General features: G+C 39.8%; 1 protein-coding gene across 1 annotated transcript in view; it reads left to right on the forward strand.

Moving 5' to 3' along the window:
• The window catches only part of BIRC6 (baculoviral IAP repeat containing 6), a gene marked incomplete at both ends in the record, with an annotated part of 189,330 nt that continues 173,178 nt past the window's right edge, over positions 1–16,152 (forward strand). The window contains 2 exons of the mRNA XM_081998399.1: positions 1–259; positions 15,860–16,041. Coding sequence (XP_081854525.1) covers positions 1–259; positions 15,860–16,041 — 441 coding nt within the window. The remainder of the gene's footprint in view (positions 260–15,859; positions 16,042–16,152) is intronic.

Genomic DNA, 16,152 nt, shown 5'->3' on the forward strand with positions numbered 1-16,152 from the left:
ATGGCTGCGGCGGCCTCCTGCTCTTCGGCGGCGGCGGCGCCGGCCGGGCCCGGACCCGGACCCGGGCCGGTGGCGGCCGGGCCGGGCTCCTGCGAGTGGCTGCTGCTGCGGGACGGCTGCCTGCGCTGCGACGCCGACGGTCTCTGCAGCCTGTGCTACCACCCGGCGCTCAACGCCATCCTGGCCGTGACCGCTCGCGGCGCCATCAAAGTCATCGACGGCACCTCGGGGGCCACGCTGCAGGCGTCGGCACTCAACGGTGAGCGCAGGGTCCCCGCGGCCTGCCGGCCGCGGCCCAGGCGGCGGGGGCAGCGGGCGGTGGCAGCCCCCGGGGCGGCTGCAGGGTACGATCGCGGCGCTGCCGAGCCGCGGGGGAGGCGGGCCGGAGACTCGCCTGGAAACAGGTGTTGTGGCGGGCGAGGGGTTTCCGCCGGGGAGAGGCCGTGCTTGGTTCGGGCCCTTGGTGCCGGGGGGCTGTCCTGGCTCTTTTTCACCCCTTCTTGTTTTTCAAGGCTGAACGGTTCCTGCTCTTCGGGGCAGCGATACGCGTGTAGGTAGCACCGAGGCGTTTTTCTTCTGTAAGATGTATTGCCGTGGTTGCTGAAGGATTAAGTGAGGTTGGAAAGCTGTGATGTATAGGACTGGTTTTTTATTATTTTAGTTATTCAGGTGTTCCTGTGGATGATGTGACGTTGAACGTTCCAAAGATTAAACCAGGCATGTTATGCAGGATAGGCATAGTTGTAGTTCTTACTGATATCTGATACTGTAGTAATTTATTTATTGGGCCTTAATCTGCGTTTGCCAAAATGGCTTATTTCTTAAAAGTGTCATTTTGTCTTACAGTTCAGAATTATTTAAGATCAGAATCCTTCATAAAGTTATTTGGTGGTACATTTTTGTATATATTTGCATGGTTTGTGGTCCTAGTAACAATATCCCCGCTATTATGTTAAGGAGGCATGATTATGTACTGACTTTGTGGAGGCTAATACTGTAGCATCACGTAACTACAAAGCAACTTACTTTGTTGCCCATTAATGTTTTTACACTGTTAACGAACTAGCTCTGTAGAAAAAAGATCCACATGCCATTAACAGCTTTTGTTCCTCGTTCATTAACGGTTCTTAAACTGTGGCACTTGTCAGAATATTGGTGACGTAGGGGTGTGTGTGTAGGGTTATTTGTAATGTCGTGAGACCGGCCCTTGGCACAGAAAGATGCGTTTCTTAATAGTTCTGTGTTTCCGTGTTCAGGTTCTCCTTGTGTGTTGCTAATAAGATCTAACTTTGCTGAGTGGTGGTAGCGAAGGATTGATGTTTGCCACCTGAGCACGGCATCGTAATGTCAAGAATTGTAAGGCGATGCAATACTCTAGGTAATATGTATACTTTCACCTTGAAAACCAGCAACTGTATTACAATGTCAAACTGAAGAAAACAGGCCAGGATTTCCTTTCATAAGTTAAAGTCTGCCCATTGTAAAGTGTAAAAGTGAAGTGTTTGGGGTGATTAGAAAAAAAAAAAGTTTTGTGGGATTATTAAGAAGCTGTCAGCTGCTTTTGTTGTCGATCAGTTGTATTGAAAATGAGGCTCTTGTCTGGTGTTTCCCACTTTGTTCGGAATTCATATCACTCTGCTTCTATAATTCCCTTTCTTCTACCATGCTATCTCCTAAAGTGATTTTTTAATTAATAACTTCATTTCTTACTTTTCTTCAAGTTATTGCTAGAATTTAAGAATTGCTTTTAAGTTGTGGATGAAGAGGGCATAAATTGAGCACTTAATTTGTAATTGGTTGTCTGTGTAGATATTTAATTCTCATGAATAGAAAAAGAGGTGAACTACTTTTTCCTAAAAAGCCTAAGCTGTTGTTTTACACTTTTCTGTCATAGAGCCCTTGCAAGGGATTTGACTTAGTATTCAAAATGCTAATGTCAATTCTCCCCTAAATAGTAACTATTTAAAAACAACTTATTGCTCTGCTTCTGTTACATACATTCAGTCATGTATACTTCCTGTAGTGTCAGTCTTCTCTGTGACAACATGACAGTAAAAGATGGATTCTGCTCCTCCTCACATGAAACAAAATTGCTTGCAATCTACCCAAATTTTATCTGTGCAGTATAGCTGATGATTATGTTAGAGAAAAAATTACAATCTTAGTTTAGTTTGAAGAAATTTTTAAATGAATGTCCTTACAGATTCAGACTGGCATGCCTGTCAGAAATCTGGTTCATCTCAGCGGTTGGTGTCTGTTGGGACTGTTAGCAGCTGTCTTCACTCTTGTTCTCTCCCTCTTCAGCCCTTCTTTAGGAAGAGGAGGAAAAGGGAATTGAACTGTTCTGTGATGTCTGCCCGCTCTGTACAGCATGAGCTCTTTTAATGGAGGATGGTAGTAGTGGGACACTCAGACCTGTTGACCAAGTCTGTCCCTGCTCCCTCCCCTGCCATAAATGACAGGTCAAAGGATGTTGTTGCTTCGGTGACTTCTGGTGCTATAACTAAAAATAGAGTCCCTAGGAATTAAAACTGCTTCTCTTGGGACTTGCTTGTCCTCCTTGGTTGTTGGGGCTGCAGGTCTTTTGCCCTGCCAAGAGATTTATGCTGGACAGAAATGCTGTTGCTCGTTACCCAAGGAAAAACAGAATATAGCAAAACATTCTCAGTTCTAGAAAGCAGAACAAGAAAAAGGATCCCCCATCAAGGCAGGGAGGGGAGGACACACCACCAAGCTTCAGCGTTGCTTTTATTTGCAGTCGCAATTCACTGCAGCAGTATGTTAAGCTTTGAGCTCGTTCTCAGTGAAAGGATTGAACCTGTGGAATACTGAATCTGGTAGAGCAGTGGAGACTGCCTTCATTAGAATGTAAACACAGATTGCTCTCTTTTGTGTGTAAAAGAGCAAGAGACAGATTCACAGCCAAAAGACAATTCAGTTATAGATCAGATCCAAACGTTAGGATGGGGTCTCTGGTCTGCATGCTTTAGTTTCTCATGTGAAACATCACTGGTTATTGGTCTGAAGTATGTGATGATCCAGGGATTGTTCTTCTGAGCCCAAACTGCAGGAATCCAGTAAGGGTTATTATTATACTACACTGAATCTTTATCAGATCTATCTCTTGAAAGTGTGTGATCATCTTTAATCTGTTTCCTTTACGGGCACTGTAGACCTATGCAAGAAGGCCATGTGATCATTTGCAAAAGCCTAGAGCATGGTAGTGAATAAGAGTACCATTCATTGGTAAGGGAGAAATCAAGTGATCCTTAACATTATTCTTTGTCTCACCTGGTCACAAGGTTGTCCTTTTTATTCTAGCAAGGCTGTTGCATGCACACTATGCATTTCAGAGAGACAGACTGGGAGTGTAAGGACAATTCTTGTGATCACTGGATATTATGCGTTTCGGTGTGTTTTCCAGTAGTGTTTAGTCAGCAATAGTTTTGAATCTGTTGTGCAAGTCTATAAAGTACTTTTTTCTCCCACTTAGGCATTTACAGATTTGTGTGCTTTCAGTTTCAAGTTGAACACTGGTAGCCAAAAAGCATGAATGATCAATCTCCAAATGTAGCACTAAGGATAAGCCTTTTCCGCTGCCTAAAAAACAAAACAAAAGGCCAGACAAAAAAACCCCAAAGAATCAGAACAAACTTCCAGAATAATCTTGAGTGACTCTTTTAGTGTTCTTAGAGATGTTTGATTTATCAATTCCTGCTATTTACAAATAAAATAAGAAAACTTCTTGAACTGTTGAGAGTGCTATAATTCCCAGAGAAGCTTGTCCAGGAACACAATAAGAAATTAAAACGTACTGTCAGATGGACAGTGACCATCTTGACTGTTTCTGTATGTTTTTCTGGATTAATTTGACATAACAATAGCTTCAGAGCCTTGTTCGCTAAAACGCACAGTGTCTCACAGGTAAAGCCTTCTAAATTACTATAGAGGCCCTAACAATAATCAAAACACAGACTTCTGAATCCATATAGGGAAGGATCTGTTCATTGTAGATATGTAACAGTTCCTGTAGGGGAAACAGAGGTTCTGCACTATCACCAGAGGCCTTCAACCGCTGTTCTTCCAACAGAAGAATTTAGAAGTAAAGCGATCCCAGCCCAAGCAGCTCACCTGTGGCAGCAAGTTCAACGCTCTTGTCTGTCAGCGTTCGCTTTTGGGAAGTCTTGTTTGTTTTCAGCTGGATCACTTTGGATTATGGAGCCTTGGAAATCTATCAAGGGATATCCAGTTCTGTTTCTTTTTGATTCCTTTCCATGTGATGCAGGAGGCAAAAAAAGAAGAAAAGATTCTCTTTCACAACTTGGAAGTCATAGAGTGTACACTTCTTATAATATCTGGGAATAAACTGTTGGGATACTCTGCTGTCCAATTTGAGGCTTGAATTATTTGAAGCCATCATTAGCACTTCAGCTGTTCAAAGGTCACTGTGGTAATACTGCTCAAGTTGTCTCCTTCATTGCTCAAAATGGGGGTGAGTTTCTTCATCTTCTTGTCTCTTAGTTTCATTTGTTCAATTATGATACAAAAAAAATTAATAATGAAGGCTGTTGCTATTAATATAGAATTTTCTCCTTGTTTATTTTCTCATCGCATGGGGAGTATTGTCAAAGATCTAGTGATCTTCTACAGCCATCTTGGATTTGAGTATACTTGAATGACAATGCTACTCTGGTAATAAAAATGCTTCTCAAAGAGATCATTTCATTGATTTATGTGATCTTAAGGTCATTCCTGAAGAGCCGGCACTTGAAAAAACAGAATAGGAGAATTGTTAGATTTGAGTTCATTGTTTTGAACCAATAAAGATTCTAGACTGAGGTGTGCTCTGTTTGTCTGCTAGCTTAATCAGAGTATGTCAGATATCCTTCTTACTTGCCATGCATCTTGCCAGACTGTGTAAGATGCTGTTAATTGATACTTCCAGGCTCTGTGGAAGAATATCTGGATTATCTTCTGCAGAAGCGAAAATTGAGTAAAAATAGATTTTTTTGCTTTTCACATGTCTTTTAAAGGGATGTTTGCATTATTGAGTTTATTGCAGGAATCCAGAAGTAACAACAAACAGCGATGCAGGCATATGTTCTGTTGCCAGGCAAGATAGCACAACATTTTTCATTTTATTGACAGATCGTTCATATCTGGACTGATGGATTCATGGCTATCATTGCAACAGTAGTGCTCTATTGTTAAAGGTTGTAGAATGCTTTAATGTCAGATAATCAGAAATTTTCTAGCCCTCTGCAAATGGACTTTGAAAAAGGTCTTCTGCAGGAAGATGTAGTCAGACATTTGAACTTTGACTTTCTTCTCTATTCTATCTCTCAGGTAGTTAAGGTATTTCTCATTGTTATGGAGAATCCTTGTGAAAATACTGATTTTCAATCTCAGTGCTGATAGTGGCCCAGCTCTGGTCAAGACAGCTTTTAATAGGTTTATGTCATAAACCCTTCAGCTCAGTTCTCAGTCATGTTGTATACTGTATTATTATATAAAATGTAGAAGAAACTTACCAGAAATATGTTCTGGCAGAGAGAATTGATTAGTTCAAGTCCAGAACATTATGAAAGAAAGCAGGTAAATCTCTGTTGGACTTGAAATAATAGAAACAAAGGTTTTTGCTTTGGATTGTACAGCCTAGTCATCTTTAGAAGCCCTGAACTTTTTACTCTTCTGAACAACATGGTGGTCAGTGGTTTGGATCTAGTATACTCTCCTGTCCTATACTTGGTCCTTTCTGACAGCCCACCATAATGTTAGCTGGCTCAGTAGAACCCCTTTCTGAGTCTTTAGTTATATTGTTTATAACAATATTTTTATGGTTGCTATTGCATTGGTATCCATAACTTGAGCTTAAGTGAAATACATCGTCTAGGATTTTATAAGACAGAGTATAAGAAAAATCTGCCCTAGACTGAAGATTCACCTTAATTGTTTTGCTCAAGCTTTTAATAATGATTATGTCTGACTTTTTTGGTATGGTGTTGATCTGTTATTTCAGGTTTTCTTTCCATGTTGCTTTCAATTCAGGAAACAAAGCTGTCCATTCTTGCTGTTATGAGTATTCTTTATTTCTTCCTGAACCATACGACACTTCAAAAATGCTTCTTAGGCTGTTTTGGAGATGGAGATAAGGCTTACCACCATGTGGACTCTTGGACAACTTTTGAGCATTTCAGTCTGTCTTAGGTCTTGTTGTAAGATAGCTCGTTGCATGTTGTCTATTCCACTGGGATCAATAGCTGCTCACCAGTTTTTTATTTTTAAATAAAAAATTTACATGTGGATCAGTACACTTCCCTTGTGGTTCTTAAGGAATGCCACAATATTGCTTTCTGCTCTTAGAAAGCTGTCCTTTAAATAGTTAATGCTCTCTTAATTGCAGTGACTCCTTGCAGTCACCAGATGGGTGCTTACCACTGAGTGTATGGTTCAGGAAAGAGCAGCTATTACACTCAGTTCTTCCATTTGTGAAGTACATGTGGATACCAACACTTGCAGCTTCTTTTGGTTTCTGTGGTGTCAAATAATATTGTGTATTGGCCCAATTCCTTTGCTGCCTTGTCTTTGAGAGGAGTATCAAGATTTGGTAAGGACCCAGTGCACACTGCTAGTCAAAAAGTAGACAGGAAGTCTGGTATATGCAGAACATTTCTTTTGAAGATTTGCATGTATATTAGAAGAAAGAACACTCCATAGGTAAGAATGTTGCACAAGAAGCACGGGGGAAAAAAACAGCTTTTGTTTTACAGCCTGGATTAGAAGTGTAAAATTATGGAAATAATAACTTAATCTGTCACATAAATATAAACACAATTATGCTTAAAACTTTCATGGGGTATTTGCTAGGGCTGTTCAGTATTTTATTGATAATTTTTTAAATATGTAACTTAAGGGGGGAGGGACTTTGATTATCAGTGAAGTAGTTTTGAAAATTAGAAGGATTCATGAAAAGACATATCCAGCCTGAAGTGCTGGTTAATGAAGACTTGCCTAGCGTACTGTCTGTCGGCAGCCCTCTATACAGTTTATGGAGGGAAAACTGTTTGGTCCACTGCACTTTCCTGACCTGACTGTCTGTGAAGCAATCGGGATCTCATCTGAGCAGTTGGCAGTTGTAGGAGAAGAGTTTGGTAGACTCACTTTACTGGGCAACAGGCTACAGACACGTATTGGGAAAAATTCCCTATGGAAATGAAGATCTGAGAGGGTGAGGGATGGGACTGAGAACTATGATGGAGTGGCTGGGTGACAGTGGAGAAAGGGTTAGGAAAGTAGGAAGTTGGGTAGGTGTCAGTGAAGACTGGGAAGATAGGGAATGTTTTATTGAAGAGCAAGAAGGCAGTGTGGTAACTGTGGAGAAATACTGTGATAGACTCAGTGGACCTGTCTTCTGTGAGATCCTAGATTCATGTTGTGATGCAAATGATGACATACAACACTGCTTAATAGAATTTTTTTGATAGTGGTTTTTCTCTGTTCAGTTTTCTATAGTTTTGTAAGTCAGAATGAACAATATTAGCATTTTTCAACAAATAATCTTAGGTTTCCTCTCCATTCAATACGGAGAAAAGGAAAAATCCTTACTCTGAACTTTTGGAGGAACCTGCTTCCCACTACTTATAGAAGGAGCCTGGCAAGACCGGTCTTAAAAGGCTCAAGTTAGATTTTCTGAATGTCCCCTTTTAGTGACACAACTAAAGTTAACCTTATGTAGTCACCATGTTCAAATATTCCTATGCTGCAGATAGTTGTCTTCAATGTACAAGGTCCTTCAATTTTGCCAGCTTCTCTAAAGAATTTGAAAAGGCATCCTAAAGAACAGTTTCACTTTTGAATACAACTTAAACATGAATGGATCTAGTCTGTTCTACTTCAGCTTTCCTATGTAGAAGCAGTTATTAGGAGAATGTGAGAATGCATTTGCTTAATTTGAAATACTCGTAAGAATTTAGTAGACTTGGAGCATGGTGTACTGAACTCTGAACTGATTCATAATGCCAGAATGAGATCTTGGAGTTGTGCTAGAAATATGAAATACTAGCTAAACGCTCAGTAGTTATCATATAAGCAATTACTAGAGAGGTTGTCAAGAACCAAACTAAGAATATGCAAGTCCATTTCAGTGTGTGTATGTGTGCAATTTTGGTATTTCCATCTCAAAAAGAGTGTAACAGAACTAGAAACTTCAGGTGTGGGATGGCTTATGTATATGAGACAGTATTCAAGCTGAAAAAGATGATGATTTGGAATGCGGAGGTAAGAGAGTGAGAGGTTTGCAAAATTCTGGATGTGTGAAAAACATGAATTGGGAGTTAACTGTCCCTTCTAGTACAAGAGCTGGGGGCTTCAAAAGAAGTAGCTGTGAGAAATAGTAAAGTATGGAGCTTCTGGCTATAGAACATTGTGGATGCCAGATATTTGTGGAATGACAACAGTGTTGGACAAACTGATGAAAGAACAACCCATTAAAGGTCATTATATAAAAAAGAAATCAATTTTGACTCAGAAAGTCCAGAGCACAAATTAGCAAGGGCTGAGAATGTTACAGGAAAGTACCATTGTATATATACCCTTCCTTAAATTCTTCGCTGACCACTTGGTTTAGACCACTGTCTTGGACAAAATATGGGGCTATGTGCATTTTCCTCTGATCCAGTATGGTTGCCCCTGTGTTCAGTGTTGTGTTTCCTTAAAAGTAATATCAAGAAAGATAGATAGTAACTCAGTGGTCTAATGTAGCTGTTGAACTACTGCTGCAGGAAGACTGCTGTTAGATTTCCTCCTAACCCCCTTTTTTTCTGCAGACTAAATGAGCCCAGTTCCCTTAGCCTTTCCTGATGTGCTCCAGCCCTCTAGCTGTCTTAGTAACCCTCCATTGGACTCTTGCACATGTGCTGGTATCTCAGATGGAGGGTCAAAGCCGGACATGGTATTCTGGATTTGGGCTCAAAATTGCTGAGTAGAAGAGACTAATCTTTTCCATGGGTCTACTGCCCGTGTGATCCCCTGTGTGGTAACAGTTTGTTGCTGCAAGGATGTATTGCAGCCTCTTGTTCAGCCTGTCCATCAGGATCCCCAAGTTCTTTCTGTAGGGTTGCCATCTAGACGGTTGGTCCTCAGCTTCTGTTGCTGTACGGGGTTGTATTCCACATCAGGTGTAAGACCTTGAATTTGTCTTTCTTGAACCTCAGGAGGTGGTGTCAAGCCATTTCCCTGGCTTTTTGAGGTCCTTTCAAAAGGCAGTCCTGCCATTTAGTGCATCAGTTGCCCTTACTTGCCTCCCATTTGGTGTCATCCACAGCCTTGCTAAAGGTGCAGTCTGTGCCATCATCCAGGTCATTGATAAAGATAGTAAACCATATCAAGCTTTGCTGAATGCCACTCATAACTGGCTGCCAGGTATGTGTTGAATAATTAACTATGTGCATGACAGTCTAGCCAGTTTTTCACTTGCCTCATAGCCCACCCATCTGCTTTTGAGAACTTGCTCCTTCTCCCAGCTTGATATTGTGGAAGCTACTTATAATATTGGGGCTTGCAGGGGGAAGCTAAAGCTGTTCCTGACAGTCTCATAGTTTAAAAAAATGCCATAACTGGAGATATTTTCACCTGTTACAGAGACTGCAGGATACATAATGGGTCAACTCAGATGCTCTAGCAACTTCAGTGACAAAAAGAGGAACTAGTGGTAAAATTTCATTTGGCAAAGGTTCTTTGTTGTGAAATGCTGTGATGGGAATTGCTCTTGAAGAACGGGAACTTCCTGTTACTGAGCTGTGAAGTATTCCCTGCCTGTCTCTGGTTCTGGGTGGATGCTGTGTAATCTCTCTGCCTTCAATTCGTGAAAGACAACTTTCCTGAAAATTTTTAATCGTAGTTTTCACTTTGAGGAAAAAATTTGAAGAAGACACTGTCCCCTGTGAGGTGTTTGCAGAAGAATTGCAGGGACTTAAATTTTTACAATTTACCTGAGTTTGCAGGAAGGATTGTAGAATACCTTGTGAAATCTTTCATAATTTGTTCTCAGGGATAATGGTATAAAGCTCTGTGAGCAATTGTGTTCTGTATGGCATACAAGGTGGCAGTAACGTTAAGATAAATGGAGATATGAAACCACGTAAAGAGTGTGTGGGCACAAAGAACTCATCAGTATCTTCCTGCTGGTTCAGCCTTGGTTTAAGTCTGTAGAGTGGAAGAGGACCCTATGCCTGCAAAGCTAGTGAGACGTGAACTGCCTTGATCCCGGTGGGTTTTTGTTTATGTTCTGAAACCTTTTAAGTGTTAATGTTAGCTTCTGTTGCTAGTTTCTTGATCAGACATATCTAGTTTATATTCATGTGTCAGTCTCCAATGCCTTGGCCCAGATAACACATCTTCTTATTCTACTATAAGAAGGATTATTAAAATCAGCTATCATATAATGAAACTGATACAGAAACAATTCTGTCCTGTTTGTTGCTAAAGGAAAAGATAAACTCTAAATCACATGTCTTTCTTGATTAACTAAATCCAGTTTTGGCAAATAAAGGAGTTTGAAGGCACTTTGTGGTCTTAAGCTCAGTATTTCTGCCTGCTTTAGCATTCTTGCTGTTTGGAGAATGTTTTTAGTTTTCTTTCCTCTTTCAGTTCTGAAGGTGTTTTTGCTTTATTCAGTCTTCCAGGTGATGTGGCCAGATGGAGGTGTGTGCATACAGTGAAATCTAAATGAGAAAATGTTGCCTGTGCATAGCTGGTTTAAGCCAGTCTACTTCATTTGTCTGAAATAGCAACTTGAACTTGTTTTCATCCAATGGATTCTTTTCCATCCTTTCCTCAAGTCTGAGGATGCTTTTGTTCTGGGAAAGGAGGGACCCTGGAGTGTCTTCATGGTGGCAGCAGAGTGCTTTGCTGAGGTGGTATTTGGAGCAGATGAGGGGCTGGGCCTGGACCTGGACCTGGAAGATAAAACTGCACTGCTGAAGTTTCTGAACTGCTGACGTTTCTGCTGAAAATGTAGGTGAGCAAGAGAAGAGGAGGAAAAAGAGAGAGACCATAGCTGGCAAATTCAATAATGTTGAGCAGTCATGACCCGGTTTGGCCATGCCTTAGCGATCTTCTTGTTACTGTGTTCCCAAATGGTCATAATCACTGTGTCCATTTCCTTTGCGAGCCACTGATCTAAAACAATTTAGAGACAACTTTCTCCTTTTTAAGAGACTTGCAGTAGTTTTTGTCCTCTTTTGTGTGAAAATGTTACCCTTGCAACTGATCCATAATTGTGATTTTATGTAGTCTTAGCTCAAAATAGTTTCCTGCAAATATAGCAAGTTAAGACAGCAAGTTCAACTTAAGTGTTTGTTTGTTTGTTTGTACTGTAGATCTTACTAAAATTGCAAGTGTTCTGATATGCTTGCCTTGGCAAACTTATGTCAGTTAGGTAGCATATAATGAGATGTTACACTTGCTAACTGGATTTTTCAGTTGATTTTATGACTATATGAAATGGTAGCAATAGGAGAGGCACCTGCCTTGCAACAAATAAGGAAAACTGATAGGTATGGGGTATTTTATATTTCAGATACATGTAAAATATGTGTGAGAAGTAGCTGAGCAATGTTCTGGCAAGAAACATTTTTGTCTCTAATGGAAAAGATAGTTTTGCTGTCTGCTGACCTGACTTCTGGAAGGAGAATTTCACACAGTGTATTACCATGAGTGATAGTATCTCCTAAACTTGAAGCTTTACACTCACATTTCACAATAGAAAGGGCTCACATTTCACAATAGAAAGGGGAAAAGTAAAATTCTATTTTTAATTCTAACAGTAAATGTTAAGAACTTTTGCAGTTGTACCATTCCCTTCTCTTGAGATTTCGGATTTCCTTGCTGTTAAATAGCTTGTTGTTCAAATCTAATGATACAAAGTTAATAGGATAGATAGGGCTTTTGATCTGCTGAAACTTTCTTTATCTATTTAGCTTCCCGTGTTTTCAGTATTTTGAAATGAGCGCTGAGATATTGTTTGGGTATTCTAGTTTAAATTGGAAGGGCAGAAACTGGTATCAGTGCATGTAATGTATGTGTGTTGCTGAGCTGATGGGATTTCGGCTTCTCCAAAAACATTACTTTAACTCTTATTCTAAAGACCTAGTTGCATTCATAGATTGAAGTTGTGGATTTTCCTTTAGATATTTAATTGGTCTTGGAATTAGTTCTATGATGCATGTGTTTACTACTCTCACTTCATAGCTGTAGATAACAGCGTTAGTTTACTGTAATTTAGAAACTGTTTGGGTTTTTTGCGTGTTGTGCATTGGGAGTTTCTTGTCAAGAGAATTACTTACTTTGTGATATGTTTTAGTACCATTCCTGGCTAGTTGTTTTCAAGGTGAATTAACTTTTTTCCAATATTACAAAAGATCAAAGGTGTTACTATCAAAATTAACCTACATCTCTTCATGTTGGTGGCCATGCATATTCAGGTGACAGCCAGTTTCTCTTAAGCTCTAAAGCTTTGAGGCTAAAGCCATCTATAGCAGAGAAATGGAGACAAGCTTTCATTTTTCTACTTCTTGAAATGCAAGGCTAATTCTCTAGTTAGTTTGGTTTATCTCAATGCCTGCAGACAAGGGTGCACAATAAATGCTGCTTAGGCTGCTAACAAACAAGTTTTTCTGAAATATTTTTTGTAGGTCAGACTTTGATCACAGGAAATTGCTGATCTCTGTTCTGTATTGTTTGAAACAAAGAAGGCGGAATGTTCCGTTTCTCAAATTCTTAATTTCTGCAATCTGATGTTTATTTGCTTCTGTTCTAGGTTTTCAGATGGCTAGTTCTAAAGTTGTTGTAGATGACATACCATAATGTAGTATGCTATTGGACTTGCACTTCAAGCGTGCTAGCAGCCTGCCCGGTTTCCTTGTAGGAGCTGACAGAAAGCTTAATGACTTCTTCGTGAGTTGTTTTGGTTTTAATCCTAGGCAGATAAGCTGGAGATATTGGGAGAAGCTATGATCCACTTATGCCAAGACTGAAAAGCAAAAGTGTTAAAAACTTTGAATGACTATTTCTCCTTCTACCACCCAAAATGAATTACAGCTGAAGGAATTAGGGCTAAAATGAGAATAGCAGTTGGGTTTTGATGATCTGGCTTAAGTCATTTAGTGAGTTTATGTGAAACCTTTGAACTGTGATTTGTGATTATTGCTAGTAAACTTGGCCGGCCTGGGCAGGCAAGACATAATGTTGCAGTGCCAGCAGTAGATTTGTCAAAGGATATTGGTTGGAGCCCTTTGGCACATTGTAGAACCTTGATCCTGAGTTAGAAAGCACCTGTCTGCCAGTGCTTTGAGGATGATTAAACATTTTTAGGCATTTCTACAGTGGTGATGTCTATGGGGGTGACTTCTAAATTCTTCAGTTCCCTGGTTCTAGACCTACTGTTCTAATCATATGGCCAGCCATATGCAAACTATGATATAGTTTGTGAGTAGTAGTAGAATCATCTTGAAATGTGCAAAATTAAACTCCTAGCTTTGCAAAATAGCTTGTCAACAGTTAGAGGCTATTCAAAGTATAAATCAGTCAGTTGCAGAATGTGTTTCCTAGGGTGTTGGAACAACACTAAGTATTGATTGAATCATGTCCTTGAAGCTCCACCGACTTAGGCTAAGGGAGCTTGTTTTGGTTTTATGTGCTTCATATAAAATACAACTGGCAACTGTAAATAACTTTATAGAGACAGTTTGGCAAAAGTCTTTCTGTCAATGTAACCAACAAAAGTATTAACCAGCACAATGAGAATCACAGCTGTTAGGCAATATATTTATTGTGCTGTAGTTATAACTTTTTGATTTGCTTCTTAATGGAGCAGAAATACTATGTTGATTAGGCATGTTATCTACTTCATTAGTAATCTTCATTGGCTTCTAAAAATTGGGACTTTATACACAGAGGATATGTGTTAGCCATTTGGTGCTTTAGACATGAGATTTCACTAACTTCACTACAGAAATGATAAAATAAGACTGGTTTAGCCTGGAAGGCCACAAGGGCAAGGGCTTCTACAGGCTGCTGAACTCCTAGTACTAGGGTGTGAGCATACTTCTGTGGTTGAAAGGAAATAAGGAAAGTGCAAAAGAAAATGTTCATGGTGTTGGCACTGCCAGAAAAGGTGAGCTGCTTCTATTTTCTCTAGGAAGGAGGAGATGGTAAGTGATGGGTTAAAGATAGTGTCCTGTAGTGATCCATCACTTGTATCACAGTGAATAGACTGCAAACACCATGTGAATCTACAGAGATTTCTAGGTTAGGACATCAGATACCTTTCAGTTTGTTTATGTAATACTTTCCAGTACATTATGGAAACTAATACTTTTAAAGGTGTTAAAACCTGAATTTGAAGTTTTGTCAAAACCGTTGTTTTCCTGTGGGATGACTTACTTCCTTGCCCACAGCTGTGTTGTCTGTAGAAAGTTTTGTGTGAGGAACTCCAATGTATTGGCAAAAATACACTTTGAAACTAGTTGATTTGCCATTCAGAGGACCCTTTTTTGTTGAGCTGGGACTAACAGTTTCACAACAATCAAGTGATTCCAGGGCTCTTGGAGTGATTCTGACTGTTATAGCGATGATTACAATTGCAGTATACTTCATGCAGGCGAAGGCATATGTCCTATATTTTGAGACTATATGAGTCATTGTTTCCAAAATTTTGGTGAGAAGGGCAGCTGACAACTGTTCTTGACCTGAGTTTTCAAAAGACGATACCACAAATGCAATGTGGTCAGATTGATGTGCCCTATACTTGGAGAAGTCTTAATTTTCGTTTAACTAAGTCAAAGTGTGATGATGACAGAATTATGTAGCTGTCTTTATCTGCATGCTTTATCTGTACACTAGCTACCTAAATGGTGTTTTTTAATTATTCATAATAAAAACAGTATCCAGTGTCTGAGGAAAGAGGAGAGCAGGGATGGGACTTGATCAATGCAAAAGTTAATGAAACGCCTGTTCCTGTGCAACAAGAAGAGATCTGTGTTGACAATTTCAGCTTTGCCCTTTGGATGATGTGTCCATATACTTATATCATACATACAGTCTGTTTCTGTCACAGCAGCTTACACTTTCCATGAACTAAAGCAATTTGCCATCTACACAGATGGCATATTACATGGATTTAGTTTCATAGTCCGTGCAGCCTTAGACATGTAATAGTGTCGAGTAACATTACTGGGGATAATATCCATTGCCACGGCCTTTCCGTATTTATCTGCTGACAGTCTTCCTCCACCGAACTTCTCTAGCCTGTTACTGACATCACGTGTGCATTCAAGTAGAAATAAACTACCTTAGTGTATCAAGGAACACATGTAGCATTGGCACATGTTATACGCTGTACTTAGTTTTCAGAAGTTTGAATATTGTTTTGCTTGATGAAATGGTGTTAATGAGCCTTAATGGTAGTTTAGCAATTTTGCCTTAATTTTCATGCTGACTTGTAGAATTTAATTCTTATTATTGATTGTCGGCTGACATCAAGTACATTAGGCATGTACATTAGGCTGGAAAACACTACTTTAGGCTTCCTAGTAGGAGCAGGACTTAAATGATGGCTTCTGTTATTGGAATAAAATGGTTGTAAATGTTGATGGGATGTATAGATTTTGGTTGCTTGTTTTTTAATGTGGGAAATATAAAAGTTCGGTAAAAGTTGTAGTAGCTGAAATGCTAGGTTTTGATCATCTCAAGGAGTAAAGATTTTGCTGAAGTGTTAGATTACTTTCCAGAACAGATATTAAAGGTCTTTTATAAAAGCTGTTTTTTAATCAGATCTTGCTTTTTGTCTTTCCTTTCATAGCTAAACCAGGTGGACGGGTGAAATGTCAGTATATTTCTGCAGTGGATAAAGTGATCTTTGTGGACGATTATGCAGTAGGATGTAGAAAAGATCTTAATGGCATCTTACTGTTAGACACAGCTCTGCAAACACCTGTTTCAAAACAAGATGACGTGGTTCAGCTTGAATTGCCAGTTACAGAGGTAAGGTATGGGCGGTCGGGGAGGGGGGAAAGAGTATGTAAATAATTCTGTCAGAAATACTGAAACCAGACATTTGACCCTGAGTTTCTAGTGCGATATTAACAGCATGTA

This window comes from Phaethon aethereus, assembly GCF_964289735.1.
Source record: "Phaethon aethereus genome assembly, chromosome: 3".
Classification (NCBI taxonomy): Eukaryota; Metazoa; Chordata; class Aves; order Phaethontiformes; family Phaethontidae; genus Phaethon; species Phaethon aethereus.